At 40.2% G+C, this 15,517-nt stretch overlaps 1 protein-coding gene across 2 annotated transcripts in view; it reads right to left on the bottom strand.

Annotated features, from left to right (window-relative positions):
- Positions 1-15,517, bottom strand: part of LOC147825976 (proprotein convertase subtilisin/kexin type 5) — a 341,197-nt gene that overhangs the window by 58,912 nt on the left and 266,768 nt on the right. Inside the window, exons 18-21 of one of the 2 annotated variants that reach the window (XM_004862531.3) lie at positions 13,557-13,654; positions 12,998-13,127; positions 12,482-12,597; positions 5,645-8,280 (exon numbers count right to left, since the gene is read on the bottom strand). In XM_004862531.3, the coding sequence (XP_004862588.1) occupies positions 8,165-8,280; positions 12,482-12,597; positions 12,998-13,127; positions 13,557-13,654 (460 nt within the window). In that variant the 3' untranslated portion in view covers positions 5,645-8,164. Of the gene's footprint in view, positions 1-5,644; positions 8,281-12,481; positions 12,598-12,997; positions 13,128-13,556; positions 13,655-15,517 lie in introns of those variants that run through there. The other variant, XM_087184121.1, reaches the window with a different exon arrangement.

Raw genomic sequence — 15,517 nt, 5'->3', positions numbered from 1 at the left:
GTGATAACAAACAGCCATGGCACTCATGCCATAGGTATGCTACCACTGTATAAAGTGTTAGCTATGCTGAAGCCAAAGGTTTTTTGTGTGTTTTTAGGGCCAGTGAGAGAAACTCCATGAAGTCTTCTGCTGTCATTTACAATGAATGGAAATTGGCTTGGAGGGTTCACAGTGTGAACTGTGAACTTTAACTGAGAAGCAGACAGACTGAGGAGTAGTACAGGGCTATGATGCATTTGTACAGAATCAGGACTGTAGTTCTCCCCAGCATTTGAGTCAGGGCTATAGCTCATCATTTACACAACCGTCAGTATTCATTCACAGATATTTTTCATCTATGGATTGAAGAGCTGTCAAGTACTTAATGTAGGAGAGATTTTCAAGGTTTATGAGATACAGGTATTTGCCAACTTTGCCCCCCATCAAACAAACTTTGTCGTGAGAATTACATAAATCAAACAAGTACTCCTATGAATAACTAGATACTTATCATATAATTGATAATAAGGAATTAGAGGTTTCCATGAAGCCCATCATGGCGAGATCTAATCTTGACTTTCAGGATTAGAAAATGAAGAAGTGGCATCTAAACAGAGCCCAGACAATGCACGTTAGCCAGGGATAAATAATTAGAGGAGGAGAGCATTTGGAAAGTGGGGGCCATGCGACGTGGGCAAGTTCTAAGATGCAGGGCAGAAGAATCACGGAGGTCTGTGAGGCTGCAAAACGGAGACTGGGGCAGGAGCACCTTCAAGACCACGGAAAGCAATTTCAGCTGTGTCCTAAGGCAAGGCAAAGCCACGGGCGGGGGCGGGGCGGGGCGGGGCGGGGCGGGGGCGTCTCCAGCTGAGCTGAGAGCTGCTAAAGAGCTTTGCGCCCGCTGTGAAGGCAGAAGGGGGTGGCTGCGTTTAGTGAGGCTATCAAGAAGGTGCTGCGGCAGCCCAGGGTGTGGTGACTTGACCCAGGGCGGCATGCCCAAGGTCGGGGCTGTCAAGGCGAAGAACAGAAATGCAATCTGAGGCAGGTCTTGGAGGTGGAAATGTTTTGGCCTAGGGATGGCCCGGATGTAGCAGTGAGGGAGAAGCCCGTAAAGGTGGCTTCCGGTTTCTGCTGTATCTGTCTCTTTTTTCATAATGTGAATAAATGACAAATGACATTGCTATAGGTAATGAAAGGCTTATGTTTTCTTGATAGTTTAACTGTTATTATATTGTAACCATTAGGAATCAAGGGGCAATAGAATTCTGTTTAATACCACCTGGACAGAATTTGCACTAGAATGTTCAGTGTTCTAGTTTTTCCTCCTGATCCCAGTGGTGACTATTTTCTTTCTCCCTCATTTCAGCCTGGGCTAAAGAATGCAAGCAATGGCCTTCTGACAATGAAAAATCAGCACAGATACGGGCAATCACACTCTCATTTCTTTTTAGCAACCACTCCCTTGGCTTCCTAAGGTCCACTCTGAGTTTGCCTGTATGGCCCAATGGATGCCGCTACTTCTCACGATGACATTAACACTGACCACTGTGTGCACATGGTATATGTTCTGGGGTGGGCACTGCTGCACTCACAAGAGACAACATGGACCTTGGGCTTGTCAACATCATCTAAAATGTAAACCTGATGCAGACCCCACAGTCAGGCAGGTATCCTTCCTTGCTCCTGCCATTTCTCTCCCTGTGATAACAGATCATCCGTCTACTACTGAGTTGCCGCAGGTGTGTTCCTTATGTACTTCCACATTTCTAAAAAGGAGATGCAATCAGGCTTTTGAGAGTATTGAAGCAAATAATCCCTGTAAAGTGCATAGCTCTGCACTTGGGAACACTGTACATAGGAATTGTTATTATATTGTTTTTCACTGTTAAGGAAAAGGCATGCTAGCACATCACATTATTTCCTTTTGCTTTTCTCTGGTGATGACAGCATAGAGGATGAGGGGTCTTAGGTGAGAAGAAGGTCCTGAGCAGGCCCCACGCAGGCCTTGTCTGACTTATTGCTCAGGGCATGGTCATCAAGGGGAGGCGGAGCTGTGGGCTGTCCTCCTCACTTGAGCTCATCTGACAGCTGAGCTCCACTTAGTGCCCTGTCCTTTCATTCAGGGGCTCAGAGTGGCCATCAGGCCCCTGGGAACTGAAGCAAGTACAGCTTCCTCAGCATTCTGAATGAATGAACACTTCCTAGTACATTGGTGAGAAGTCAAGAGTTCACTGGTTGGGGTCCTTGGGCCTGTCAGTCAGCCTCTCTGAAAAGAAGGCCAATGACTTCTGACAAGGAGGTGGAGGAAGGGCAACAGTTCAAGGGAGGTCTTCTGCAAGTCCACCCGCTGGCCTTTCCTTTCTCTCCTTCCCCTGCACACACTGCCTACTCCTGCCTGAGCTGCCATGCACTCTCTTTTAAATGGTTCTCTCACAGGACCCTGGCTAGCAAGTTGTTACAAAAGAGCAAGAGCGACTCCTCCCTGATGTGTGTGACTTCCTGTCTTTTCTCAATGCCTTCTGCCACGATGGTACGGACTTCATAATAGACTTCAGCTTCCAAAACTATGAGCAAAGTGAACCTCTTTTCTTTATAAAGTGTGTAACCTCATGTATTTTGTTATTGCAATGGAAAATGTACTAATAAGATGGTATTTAAAACAATGGGACTGAACTCATAGTGCATATATCTAAGATTCTGACCTTTACAGTTTTGTTTGTACATTTTAGAGCCAATTGTCTTTGTAATGTCTCATGCTATTTTGGGACGCCCTTGGCAAGCTTGTGGTGCAAGAGCATGAGACTCCAGCACTTCATTGGGAAGGTGAGCTTACCCCTTTGGACTCCCAATATTTTATGCCCTGTTAAAGGCACTATTCAATAGCTTCACTTTATAGAAATATATTTCCATGCCTATTTTCTCCTATTGTACCTAAGCTCAAAGAGGACAAGAGTCTTAGCTCAGTGTGTGGGAGGGACACCTAATAATGTTTATTTGTGACAGCAATTAATTTGAGCTCCTAAGGAGAAAAGGCCAAGGCCAGGTATGTAGCGTGCTTTCCACCCTCACTCAGGAAAGAGCTCTTCCTCTGTGCTTTGTGACATGTGTGATGTGACTTGGCTTTTCCCGGCTTACAAAGGAGGGAGTGTTTGTACAAGGCTGAAACACTGAGTTTGAATCCCAGCCAAACCCCTTGCTAGCTATGGATCTTGCATGAGGAAATGAATCTCTCTGGGCCTGATTTTTCTGTGGGCCCAATTAACTAAGGCCATTTTAATAAAAACCCTGTCAACCCTAAGATACTATATTCTTAAAATAATATGGATTTTCCTAAATGAAAAAAGTATTCATTCAGGCTTCAGTGAATGTTTCTGGAATTTTCTAGAAAGAGGGATGCAAAGTATCTTTTATTGCTTGACACCTGACTATGAAAGCAGAAACAAAAACAACCCTATCTAAACAATGGCCCTTGACAAAGGCGATCTTTTAAGAAAATAATTTCAGAAGTTACACAATCCAGCCATTCTTGAAAGTCTCTTGGAGTTAGGGAATAGGTGTTGCTGTCATTCCAGGTTACATTCTGGCTGAGATACAGTGATGCTGTGTAACTGCATCTTTCTTACTAAAAACTGAGCCTGAGCCAGAGCAATGCCTCTTTGTGATGAAAGGAGACTTGGTTATATAGATTATGTCCCGTCATTAGGTGCCAAGTAGCTCCAATGAACTACAGGGAAATTCAGTCCATTTTGGCTATGCTCTGCTAAATAGGTCAAAGGCTCTAAAGTGCTCTGTCAAGAACTTGAGATTTTATGGGTTGGCAACAAAAATAACATTTGGGAATGGATATTGACTAGAGAAGAAAGGCAGGTTTATGCTTCTGTCATCTACACATATTGAAGTGTAAGGCCCAAGGCTCAGCTTGGGCCAGGTGAGGTCAGGCTGAAGCTGGCCTTTGTTCTCCTCTGCCTTCTTGTATTAGTGGATGGCAAGAGGAAGAATTGAATTGGCCAGAATATAATTTAAAGTTGCTTCCAATATATTGTCTTCCTTTCTCATGCTGCCCTCTACCATTGCTTCCTTTGTGTGAGGCTGAATACAAAAGCTGTGAAGAATGCACATTTATTTTATACTTCAGCAGTGACATTTTTGTGTGGGAGGAATAAGACACTCTGTATTTCCATACTCAGATTGCCTAAAGTGCTGACCACTTGGACAGAGAAACTTTATTATTCACTAAAACAATCATCTCCCTTCTGTACCAAGTACTGTGTAAGTTCCTCAAGCGGAAGTGTAGATTGTTGGATGGACATTAATGTGTGATATGAGAGATTAGCAGTGATAAGCTTTTGATATTGGAGGGGAAAAGAAGTGGGAAAAATTGGATCAATCTGCAGATGGAGACCGATGAGCAAGGTCTTCCCTGGAGGTCAGAGTTGAGGACAACGCACTATCAGTCTTCTAGAGTGTAAAAAGGTACTTTTTTCTCTTGACTAATCCATCAAACGTTGACTCTGTCCTTAGCACTAAAGCTGTGGAAGAATCTTGCTGCCCTGAGCGTATCTCTTGCTGTAAGTTCTCTGGTAATAGATTGATTCTAGTTTCACAAGCTCCAGGAAATTTACCCTGACCAGTCTGGTTTAAAGGAATCTCTGCCTGTTTTGAACTTCACAACTTTATTTCCACACACTTGAGATGTGGAATTCACTACTCTCTGCTATTCTACCATTAAATTTTGTTATTGAGTCTGAGTGTGCCATCTCAATTTGTTTCAAGCCTGTGTGTCTTAGTTTTTTTAAATGTGTGAACAGCGAATAATACATCTACCTCTGGGGTTTATCTGAGAATCTAGAGAGAATATATTTATATTGCCATGGATATCCTGTACATGCTCATATTGTGTAGCACTGAGTAGGTAGTCAACAAAATGAATCTCTCTCCATCCCTCTACTTAGATTTTGTACTGTAGAGGCTCTCTCTCTTATACCAGTTTGTATCCCCAGATCCTTGAACCTAGTCAGAGCTTGATTTGTTTGCTGGTTAGGATGATTTTTCACTTCTGTTTCCAAAAGGCAGAGAATAGAGAATTCCAGGCTAGTGACTGCATCTCAAGCAGGGCTCATGAAGATCTGTACTCCATTGCTTCTTCTTTTTGCTAACCATCTGGTCACACCCTATAGTATGTCCTGGAGATTTCTTTTAGACAAAGTCATCTGCTGGGCATGCAGGGATACAGCCACCACCAACTTCAAGCAAAATGCAGCAAAGGGAACAAAACCATCTTTCCCTTTAACAACTCTTAAACTACTCACCTCTGCCCCCAGCCGAAGGTCTCCACACCTTCACAGGCACACTGGTAGACAGAGGGGAGAGCCCAGAAGACCCATACACTGGGACCAACATCTGTACAATGTGCTAGGAATCACACTGAGCTTTTATAGATCCTTTTTTTAATCACCTGCTTTCTATACAAGGGATTTGACACTCATTCATGTTTCTTTCTCCCTCTTCAGTCCTGCCTCTGCTCACTCTCTCCTTTCTAATTTTATTTACAGGCTTCATGCATCTCCACCCTTTCATTAATATTCCACTTCTTTGAGGAAATAGAGAAGTTTCTCATAGCCTTACCCTTTCAGAGATGTTTATATATGGGTATGAACAGATCAAATAAACAGGAACTTAGGTTAATTTAATAGAAAAAATAAAATATGGAATAACATTGATTTTGGCCAGTATCAATTACAACCGCTCTACTATATTTTACAAAAAAACAACTGAACATTTTACACATGTACAGTATTTTTTCAATAAAGTGGAGTTGGATTTAACAATGGGTCACTTTTCATTAGTGAATTAAAAATAAAAAGACAAAAGAGAACAGAAGATAGAGGACTTTTGTCTCTAGAACGTTAGAGCATTTGTCACGTCTCCAAAGTTTGTACTATTACATATATCTCATTATGAATATATATATTTATACATAATATATAACATTAACTTAAATTTTCAAAGCATTATGTTCTAGTTAATAATGTTATGTAGATAAATGAGGCAGTAACACACTAGTAGTGACACCAGTATTTCCATGATGTGTCCCTGCAAGGCCAGTGGGAAATGCAACACACGATGGATTTGGTTGTTGTGTTGATGGTTATTTGTCTAAGAACACAGACATCATTTTTATCTTTCATATCATAGTGACCTTGTGCCTCAAATATTATGGGCTGGATCAATTAACTGGATTCTTTTGCAGGCAAATCTGGTTTTGCCATCTATTTGAACTTGCTTTAGGAATGTGTTTATATTTCTCCATTTAAAGCCAGTGCCTTTAAGTGGAAAGACTATATTCCTTACCCAGGGTTAACTTTGGTTCTTCATGTCAAAAGGGCCTGCAGTGTTATAAACAGGAGAGTTGTTCAGTGAAATCAGTAGATTCTCTAGTTATGGATGAATCAGTAAGTGACTCAGTAGCATTACAATACTCTTAGGGTTGTTAGATATTATTTATTTGCCTTGGGTTGGAAGTTCACTTTGATATCTAGGAATATTTTCAAGGCAGGCTTTTTCTTAGATTGCTACTTGGATGAAGACCTTAGCATTCATTCCACAACTCCTTTCTAGGTTCATCTATATTGAAATTGTTCCTCTTTTCAGTGTCATCTTGGAACTAAATCTCGTGAAAACTTGAAGCCTGCAAGACAGTTGGTCATTCCCAAAGCAAATGAGGTCACTGAAGCTTTGGTATAAAAAGTGGAGAAACCTGATTATCAGTCTACTCTCCCCTAAACAGGGAAACTATAAAAGAGATCCATCAGGGTTCATTTCTGATCCAAAACAGTTTTCATAACTCAGTCTACTAGATTCCATGAAATGTTTATGGAGTCACAGAAAAGCAGTGAAGAAATCTGGAAGAAACAAAACTTCCAAAACAAAAAAGCCCGGATAATCTCAGTGACATTCAGTGGACAGGTGTGTAAGGGCGTGGCCTTGCTATAGACGGAGAGAAGAATGAGAAAACACAGAACCAGGAGGGCACAGTCATGCCACCCACATTCAATTTCCAGTTCTATTCTCTTAAAATGACAAGATGAAAAAAAATTTCTAATAAGCACCATTGAAAAACATTGCCCGGCCAACGTGAGCACGAGCTTAAATATTACTTAAATAAATTCCATTTCTTAAAAAATACAGGACCTCTTAGAAACTTTTTACTTCAGGAAGAAATTTCCTGCATCATATCCAAAATGCTTCCTACGATGACAAATGGAATTTCTGATGGCCTTGAAAAGAAACAATGCTATGGGGATAATGGCTAGATAGCACCAAGAGATTGTGCAGGGTCTACAAAGTTAACACTCTGGATTTCTGGGGAGCTGGGACAGTCTCAGCTCCTTATGTGCCTTTGCATTCTTTCCATCACTAATTTGACTCTACAGAACATTTCACCAGCTGTGTGTACAATAACCTAATCAACAATGGAAAGAACAATGGAAAAGACAGTAGCAGCAAGTCTATATGATGAAACCAGTGGTGCAGACTGATCAAGTGAGCAAAATGCAAAAACCAGTACATAATGCACAAAGGAAATCACGTGTAGAATGTATCAACGTTTAACCACGAAATACTAAGACAAATGACTCTGAACACAACCCTGTGGCTGTTCTTAATGCCCTCTGGTTCAGTTTCCTATCATTTCCCCAGCGGTGAGCTCAAGCATGAAAAACAACTGATGCAAGAGCTTTCTGTTATATTTTGATCTAGATATACTCCTGCGATGTTTGGGAAAAACGTTTTTAGGCATCTCAAAGGGGAAACAAGAAGTAAATGCAAAAGGAAAAAAAAATGGACCTTTGAACCCAGGGCAGGAAATCAAATCATTACTTTAACGTCAAATTTTGGCATCAAATACTTTGGTCATACAATACTGTCTCTGTGGTTCTGGCTGTTTAGCACTAAACACCCAGTTATAAAAGGTAGGCTTGTTGTAGGTTTATTTTTTTTCCATTTAAGTTCTGACAAAACAGTTCACCATCTCCCTGCACAAACTTGAGAGAGAGAAAAAAAGATAGCAAGAAAGAGAGAGGTGGCTTGCTTTTTTTTTTTTTTTTTTGGCTTGTTTTTTTTTTTTCTTTTAATAATATGGAATAATCTATAAGTCTACAGGAACAAAGACATCTAAGATGGCTGCTCAGCCTTGGAATGTACATGTTTTGCAGCAAAGTTGTTGAAGAACCTTCCGCTGGCACAGATTATTCTTTTTCACAAGCATACAGAAGCCTCCTTCGGCCCAGGACTCTTCCGTTGCTTTTCCAGAAGTCAGCAAGAGAGAGGGGAGTGGAGGTTGGAAGTAGCATGGCGCGCGCACACACGGAAGGAGGTTTTGATTGGCCAGAGAGGCAGATGGGGGGTTGGAGGAGGTCATTCGGGAGCAGCCAATAAGGAGGAAATTTGGTCCACCCAAAGTGATTTCAGTCAACAGCATTGTTTTTCAAGCAGAGATATTTGCAGTCCAACGGGAAATGTGATTGGTATCCATTTGTGAAAAAAAAAAAAAAAAAAAAAGATTGAAAAAAGAGTAAGTTAGAAATCAACCATAACATAAGCAAGGAATTTTTCTTTTCAGAATTCTCTGGAGCAGAAAATATATAGTAGTCATGTGTACCATATTTTACTGACTCTAAGACGCAGAATTTAAAGAAGCACCATTATTTTAAGTATTGCAAAGAAAATATTGCTTCTTATTAAACTGTGACTCATTGATTATAATTTATACTTATAAAAATATTTGTTAAATAATATTCTGTTTGTTTTGTTTCTGTGCTCATGCAATAATCCTTTCTTGAATATTGAACAAGTTTAGCTTTTTTTTGGGTACCGGGGATTGAACTCAGGACCTTACGCTTGCCAGGCAGGCGCGGTGCCATGGAACTAAATCCCTGGCCCTAAACAAGTTTAACTTTTGAAGCTCTTTTGAGCTGCTGTTAAATGGCACACAAGAAGTAGTAGCCATGTGCTTAATTCAGTGGAACAGACATGTGTGCCTAAGTCTCACATGGAGGCAGTGACACTTATGTCCTATCCACCTGCTCATCAACAGCAGTTGTAAGCTGCTATGAATTACAGGATTCATCTGATTTTATGATGTCCAAAAATTAAAAAAGGGGCTTGTCTTAGAATCATGAAAATATGACAGCTGAAAGGAAACAAACAGCCCATCCTTAAAGGTAGTTGCCATCGGATCTGAAAAAGCCTGGTGAGCCATTCTTTAAAAAGCCTGGTGACTTCGTTCTTTAACTGACCTGAAAATGGACTCATAGCAAATTACAGTTCTTCATTATACACTTTTGCCCACAATCCTGACATTCCTCTTTTATCAAAGTGCCACTTGGTACAACTTTGGCTATGGTTACCATGGTTGAGCAAAAGTAGTTACATCATCACAAACCCTGAGTTGCCTGGTTTGAAGTGCTAGAGGTGAAAACTTCAAAGTTACAGTGGATTTCCTGTGTCCGTCACTTAAAAGTCTTCCTCAGTTTTCTGGTTCCTGACTTAAAAAAAATTCAGGTGGCATTTTCAGTTACAAGGAAACCACGTTTTTAAGTTAAGGTAAAGTGGCACTTTGTAGTAACTAAAAAGCGATACTTACATGTCCCCAGAGTGCCATCAATTCAGGCATCTCACCCTTGTATGGTACTGTGAAAATAGCTTTGCCGAAGAAACCCTGAAAACAAAGTTTGAGTGGATCCAGCCCAATCCCTGCAGACCAATGATACATCAGGAGAGCCATGAAGGTGCTGTCACCTGTGATGCTCATACAGGACACTTGATGCTGCATCTGAGCCCTCAGATGCCCACTTGTTTCTAATGGCTTTTTGAGATTCCTAGCACGGATTTGTGGAATAACCATGCAAGGTCAGTAACACTGTCTTCTTCATTTTGTGTAGATATGGGAAATAGGCACGGGGAGGTTCAGAACCTGCCCCAGGTCTAGAGCCCAGCTATGAACTTTCTGACTCCCAAGCCTGTACTGCATTTTGTGAACTACAGAACAGTTCTGTCTCACTTGAGATTTTGGGAAGAGGAAACATTCAAAAGAAGGGAATGAATAAACCTAAAACAATGATTTTGTTACTAAAACTGTTCTAAGGGAATACTTTCTATTTTTATAACTATCTAGTTTCTTTCTACCTCATTGAAATGGGTTTTCTGCACAAAGCTTAGGAACAAATTTTAGGGTCCCCTCAACATGAATTACATGGAAAGCCAAAGTGCATAAAATGTTGGAATGGAATAATTTAAATTCACTCCTTGGGAAACTGGCTAGATTAATGAGGACCCCAGGCATTTCCCAAACTGTTGGGGAATGGGGCAGTGCAGGGGTCTCAAGCCAGGACGGACATTAGAAATCCTTGAGAAACTTCTAAAAATACACACTCTCAGGCAACACCCAGGACAATTCAATCAGAATTTTGGGGGATCTTTTTTGAGAACCACTGGTGCAAAGAAAGGAAAAACAGACACACATTTAGAAGTCTTAAGCTCTATACTTTGGTCTACTGCTGTTAGAGTCACATCCTAAGGATTTTTGTTCCCTGTAAGATTAGAGTATAAATTACTAACCTCAAGGCTTCACAAAAGATTTAGATACTGTTTGATTATTGCTTATGCATCAAAATTATGAACAATATGAATAATAGGAAAGTAGAATAAATTATATAATCTTCACATGATCGAATTTTATGCTGGTATTAAAAATGAAATTTCCTAAGATGCTATAAAAACACAGGACACGAGACACTGTTCATGCATAATGTTTAGTACAAAAAGCAGAATATAAAACTATTTGTGCATGGTATTTTAGTGATCTGGTAAAAAGTACATATAGAAAAGGATTTTAAAGAGATATATCAAAAATTAAGCAGAAAAGGCTATGCACTATCTGATTCCAACTGTATGACACTTTGCAAAGGGGAAATCTATGGAGACAGAGCCAGTTTTTTCCAGGGGTTGGGGGAACTGAAGAAGAAAGAGGTAGAGCACAGATGAGTTCCAGGGCAGTGAACCGTTCTGTGTGACACTGTAACCGTGCGTACATGGCATGACATATTTGTCCAAACCCACAGTCTGCACAGTGCCAAGAGCAAATCTCTATGTAAAACTATGAGCTTTGGGTGAAAACGATGGGTCACCGTAGGTTTCTGAGCTGTAACAAACAGGCCACTTTGGTGCCAGATGTCAATACCTTGGGAGGCAGGAACATACAGGACATCTCTAGACTTCCTGCTCGGTTTTTCTATGAGTCTAAAACTGCTTTAAAAAGTATAATTTATTAATAAAAAAACTAATGAGCTATACTGGCCTGTGGGACTGTAGGTAATTTATTTCTTCTTGCAATTAAAAAAATTCAAAACCCAACCCATTAAAGTCATGGGTTCACATTTGACCCAGCTATTCCTCTGCTGGGGATCTTCCACAAAGAATTAAAAGAATCATACCACAGTGATATATGTGCACCCATGTTCATAGCAGCATGGTTTGTAATAGCTAAAACTTGGAAACAGCCCAAATGCCCATCAACTGGAGACTGGACCAAGAAAATGTGGGTTTTTTTTTTTTTTAAATAAAATAGAGTACTACTCAGCCATCAAAAATGAGAAATTAGAGACATTTATAGCTAAATGAATGCACATTGAGGCGATACTCTTAAGTGAAATAAATAGGACACACATGTATAAATACCAAATAGTTTCTCTAGTGTGAGAAACTGAAAGTGTAAATAAGGACTAAAAGGTATAATAGATAATGTGAAATAGGAAGAAAAGGGGCAAAGGGGAAAGGGAAGTGGGAGGGGTAGGGGAAAGAATAGAAGGGAATGGGATTAATATGAGAAAATGGAAAAATAGGAACAAAATCTTTGTAAATAAGGAGGACTGGAGGGGTTGAAGGGAGGGCTGGGCAAGGGTGAAAAATAAGAACCAAGAGAGACTATGTAAAGGTGCAAATTTCCAACGATGAATGTCATTATATTGTATACCTAAAATGTACCAATGATTAGAATGAATAATCGATAATGCAAAATAGGAATAAAAGGTCCAAAGGGGTAGGGGTAGTGGGAGGGGCAGGGGAAAGGAAAGAAGGGAAAGGAAAAATGCTGAGAAATGGAAAAAATGGAAATAAAGTCTTTGTAAATAGGGAAGGGTGGAGGGCATGAAGGGAGGGCTAGGAATGGGGAAAAAATAAGAACCAAGATGCATTATGTAAAGGTACAATTCCCAATGAGAAATGTAATTGTGTTGTATACCTACAATGTACCAATAAAAGAATTTAAATTAAAAAAAATTAAAAAATAAAGTCATGGGTTTACGATGAATAAATTCCAATAAGATATAAGAGCTGCCTCATCTAATGCATGCTTGTTAGTTCCTTTTAAAATGGAAATGGATTAGGTTCTAAGTGGAAAGATCATCCTTTGCTCAGAAGATCTGAATGTGCAGAATATACTCACCATCCTTGCAGATGGCTCCCAGCTGACACACTCCTAAGTCTAAGAGGTACCCACTGGGGCAGCTGGTGCAGTTCTTGAACCCTGGGCCGTTACACGTCAAACAACTGGTATCGCATCTATTGGAAGATGTACAATTTTTAATCCCATCATCCACGGGAGAAGATGTATTTTTTACTATCAGCTTTTTAATGTCTTAAGCTTGACCCTTTCTTTGAAGAGGACATACAAATATTTTGTTGCAAAAATTTCTAGGTTTAATAATATTAAAGAAAACATAGCAGGTAGATACTGATGTCAAAGCAGATACAGCATGTAGTTGAAGCAGAATTATTCCTCTCAAAGCTTTAAGGTGTTCCTGAGGCAAAAAAGGTCAGATAACTTGGGTTAAAGCTGTAAGGCAGTGTCAAGAGTTAAACGATTTGTCACTAACAATTCTGTTTTCTCCTTACTGATGAAGGCAGGCAGGTAATGTTACCTATAAGGAAGCAGGTAATGCTGTGGGGCAGACACACTTACCTTTTGCAGGATTTGTATCCATGTTCTGCAGAGTGGTCTAGGTAGTAGCTGATGCTGCAGCTCTGCACACATCTGCCCTCCTCCATGAAGTAACCCTCCGTGCAGTTAATACACCCATCAGCACCTGCCCCTTTAGTGCAAGACAAATGCAGGAAACAGAAACCAAGCCTCAGGGAAGGCTGCAGTATGAGCGGCCCCTAGCAGTTTGTGAAAAGGACATTCATCTGTTATAATTTTGTGTTATACTTCATTTGTGTTTTTTCTTATTTTCCTTGCATGGGAGAAACCCCTCCTATTTTAAACTGAATCTATTTACAAAAAATATCTGCTCTCTTTGGAAAGAGGAGATGTCATTAGGATACTTAAGTTTCTCAGTGGGGAGAGGATGTTGGTGATTGACTTTGCATAAGAATACACACACGATTATCAAAAGAGAAAGAGACTACAGCCACACTTTCTTTAGATCCGTCAAGTGGGTTGTATGAAGGACAGCTGGAGCCAGACAAACAAAAACAAAACTGGAAACACGAGAATAAGCAGCAGAACTGGGAGAAGGTACCAGCACAGGTGGCACAGAAGCGGTGGCAGGGCTGGCAGTCTTGGCCACTGAAGTACCATCCGTCTTCACAGGTGACAGAACACTGGGCTCCCTGCAGGCTGGGAGAAATGGAAACGGAGCTGTAAGCAGACCTTTGTGATCAAGGCAGAGCAGTCATGATTCACCAAATTCCATGTGTAACAAATACTGTACCCTCAGAGACCAGTGGATTCAAAGTCAGGGAAATGGCCTTGTGCCTTATTTTTCACCTATAATGAGATCTACAGCATATACATATGTTGTTGAGATTTAGGGACAGCCTCCTAAACTTGTCAGACTGGCAGACACTCTTACTTTCAGTACATCTTACAACCCAGCAGTCTAAAAAGTATCTGATGACAAAACGGTCACATTGCCTAACAACATGCCCCGCAATCCCCTAATATCCAGATCTACTCCCCAATAAATTTAAAAATTGATCCACAATTCTAATTGCAGTAGAAACACACAGTAAATGAATTACAACTGATATAAAAAAGTTTAATGACAACTCCTTCCCAAGCTCCAGCCCAGAGTCCCTGGAGTAGCTTTTCACATTTTTAGGTGTTTCCGATTTTTAAGGTTTTACTGCTTCTATCAAAACAAGAAAATTCTTAGGCCAAAGATATAGCTCAGAGGCAGAGCATATGCTTAGCATGCACAAACCCCTGGATTCAAATCCCAGCACCACACATACACATGCACAGACACAAATTCTAATACATTTTTGCCTGTTTCTAGATTTATTCATTTAAGACACTGTAATGAGGAATTTAGCAAAATTACCTACAGCGCTGCTTTCTCAAATATCCTCACTTTTCTTTTTTAAAAGTGTTTTTAGAAGTTATTTATATCATATTAATTTATAATGCACTTGAATTTCTATTATTTACCTTGTACAATGAGACAGTATCTAATAAGTTGGCAGAATGTCAAATGAAAAATATATACTTTTCTTTCCCTCCTAATTTTCTGTCAGCTATGAGACTTCCCAAAGCTTACAGTTTGATTCTTAACATTACAAATAAATGCACAGAATTTACAATACACAATATAAAATATTAGACACTGAAAAACTAGTGTGACACAGAAAAACTGTATGAAACAGGGAGGAAATGTAATCCTATGTCACCACCAAATTGATGATACTACAAGATTGTATCTAAGGAACACAGGCAAGTTTGAGAGTCTTTATGCTGTTTCAATTGACTCGACTGCTCTGTATGTGGATCATATCAACTTTAAAAATTAAAATTGGTTTCTTCCTATGTTCATTAAATAAAGTAGGAAGGTACAAAAAATAGAGTAGACAAAGAAAAAGAAAAAAAAGAACAGGGCCTGGAATTTGGCTCAGTGGTGCCGCTGCCTGCCTCAAAAGTGCCAGGTCCCGTTTGATCCTTGGTACAGAGAGAGAGAGAGAGAGAGAGAGAGAGAGAGAGAGAGAGAACACATATCTCCAACAGTTCCTGTTAACATTTTACTTCATTTTCTTGTTGGATGTGATGCATAGATATGTTCCCATTTGTTCTTCACCATTATGTAAGAATTTACAGAGCTTGTGAAGCGAATAGGTTCTAGGAAAATGCAAGGGGCCTAGAGGAGACAAAGGGCCGCTTCACTGGAAGTACGTATCATTTGCAGTCCTTCTTCCTGGCCAGAGAGCAGTCCTTTAAAAAGTGAAGTAAAGGAAATGCCTCTCCCTTTCTGCAGTAGTAGAAAAAGGACAGTGCATCTAGTGGAACCTCTTGGAGGCAGAAGGGCCACTGGAAAACTTACAACATTTTATAAAGGCTGCCTGAGTTTTCCAAGAAAGGACAGCACTTTTGAGTTGGCTGCTGTTCATCAAGACACAGAGGTTGCACTCTAGGAAGAAATGAATGAAAAGGACACAGCACAGGGTGGTTACAGGACCCTGAAGCTTTCTGCTACTGCCCAAATGCAGG

Source organism: Heterocephalus glaber, unplaced genomic scaffold (assembly GCF_053883595.1).
Source record: "Heterocephalus glaber isolate CG9 unplaced genomic scaffold, H.glaber_assembly_v1.0 deba00001481, whole genome shotgun sequence".
Taxonomy (NCBI): domain Eukaryota; kingdom Metazoa; phylum Chordata; class Mammalia; order Rodentia; family Bathyergidae; genus Heterocephalus; species Heterocephalus glaber.
This window is presented reverse-complemented; position numbering and strand designations above follow the sequence as displayed.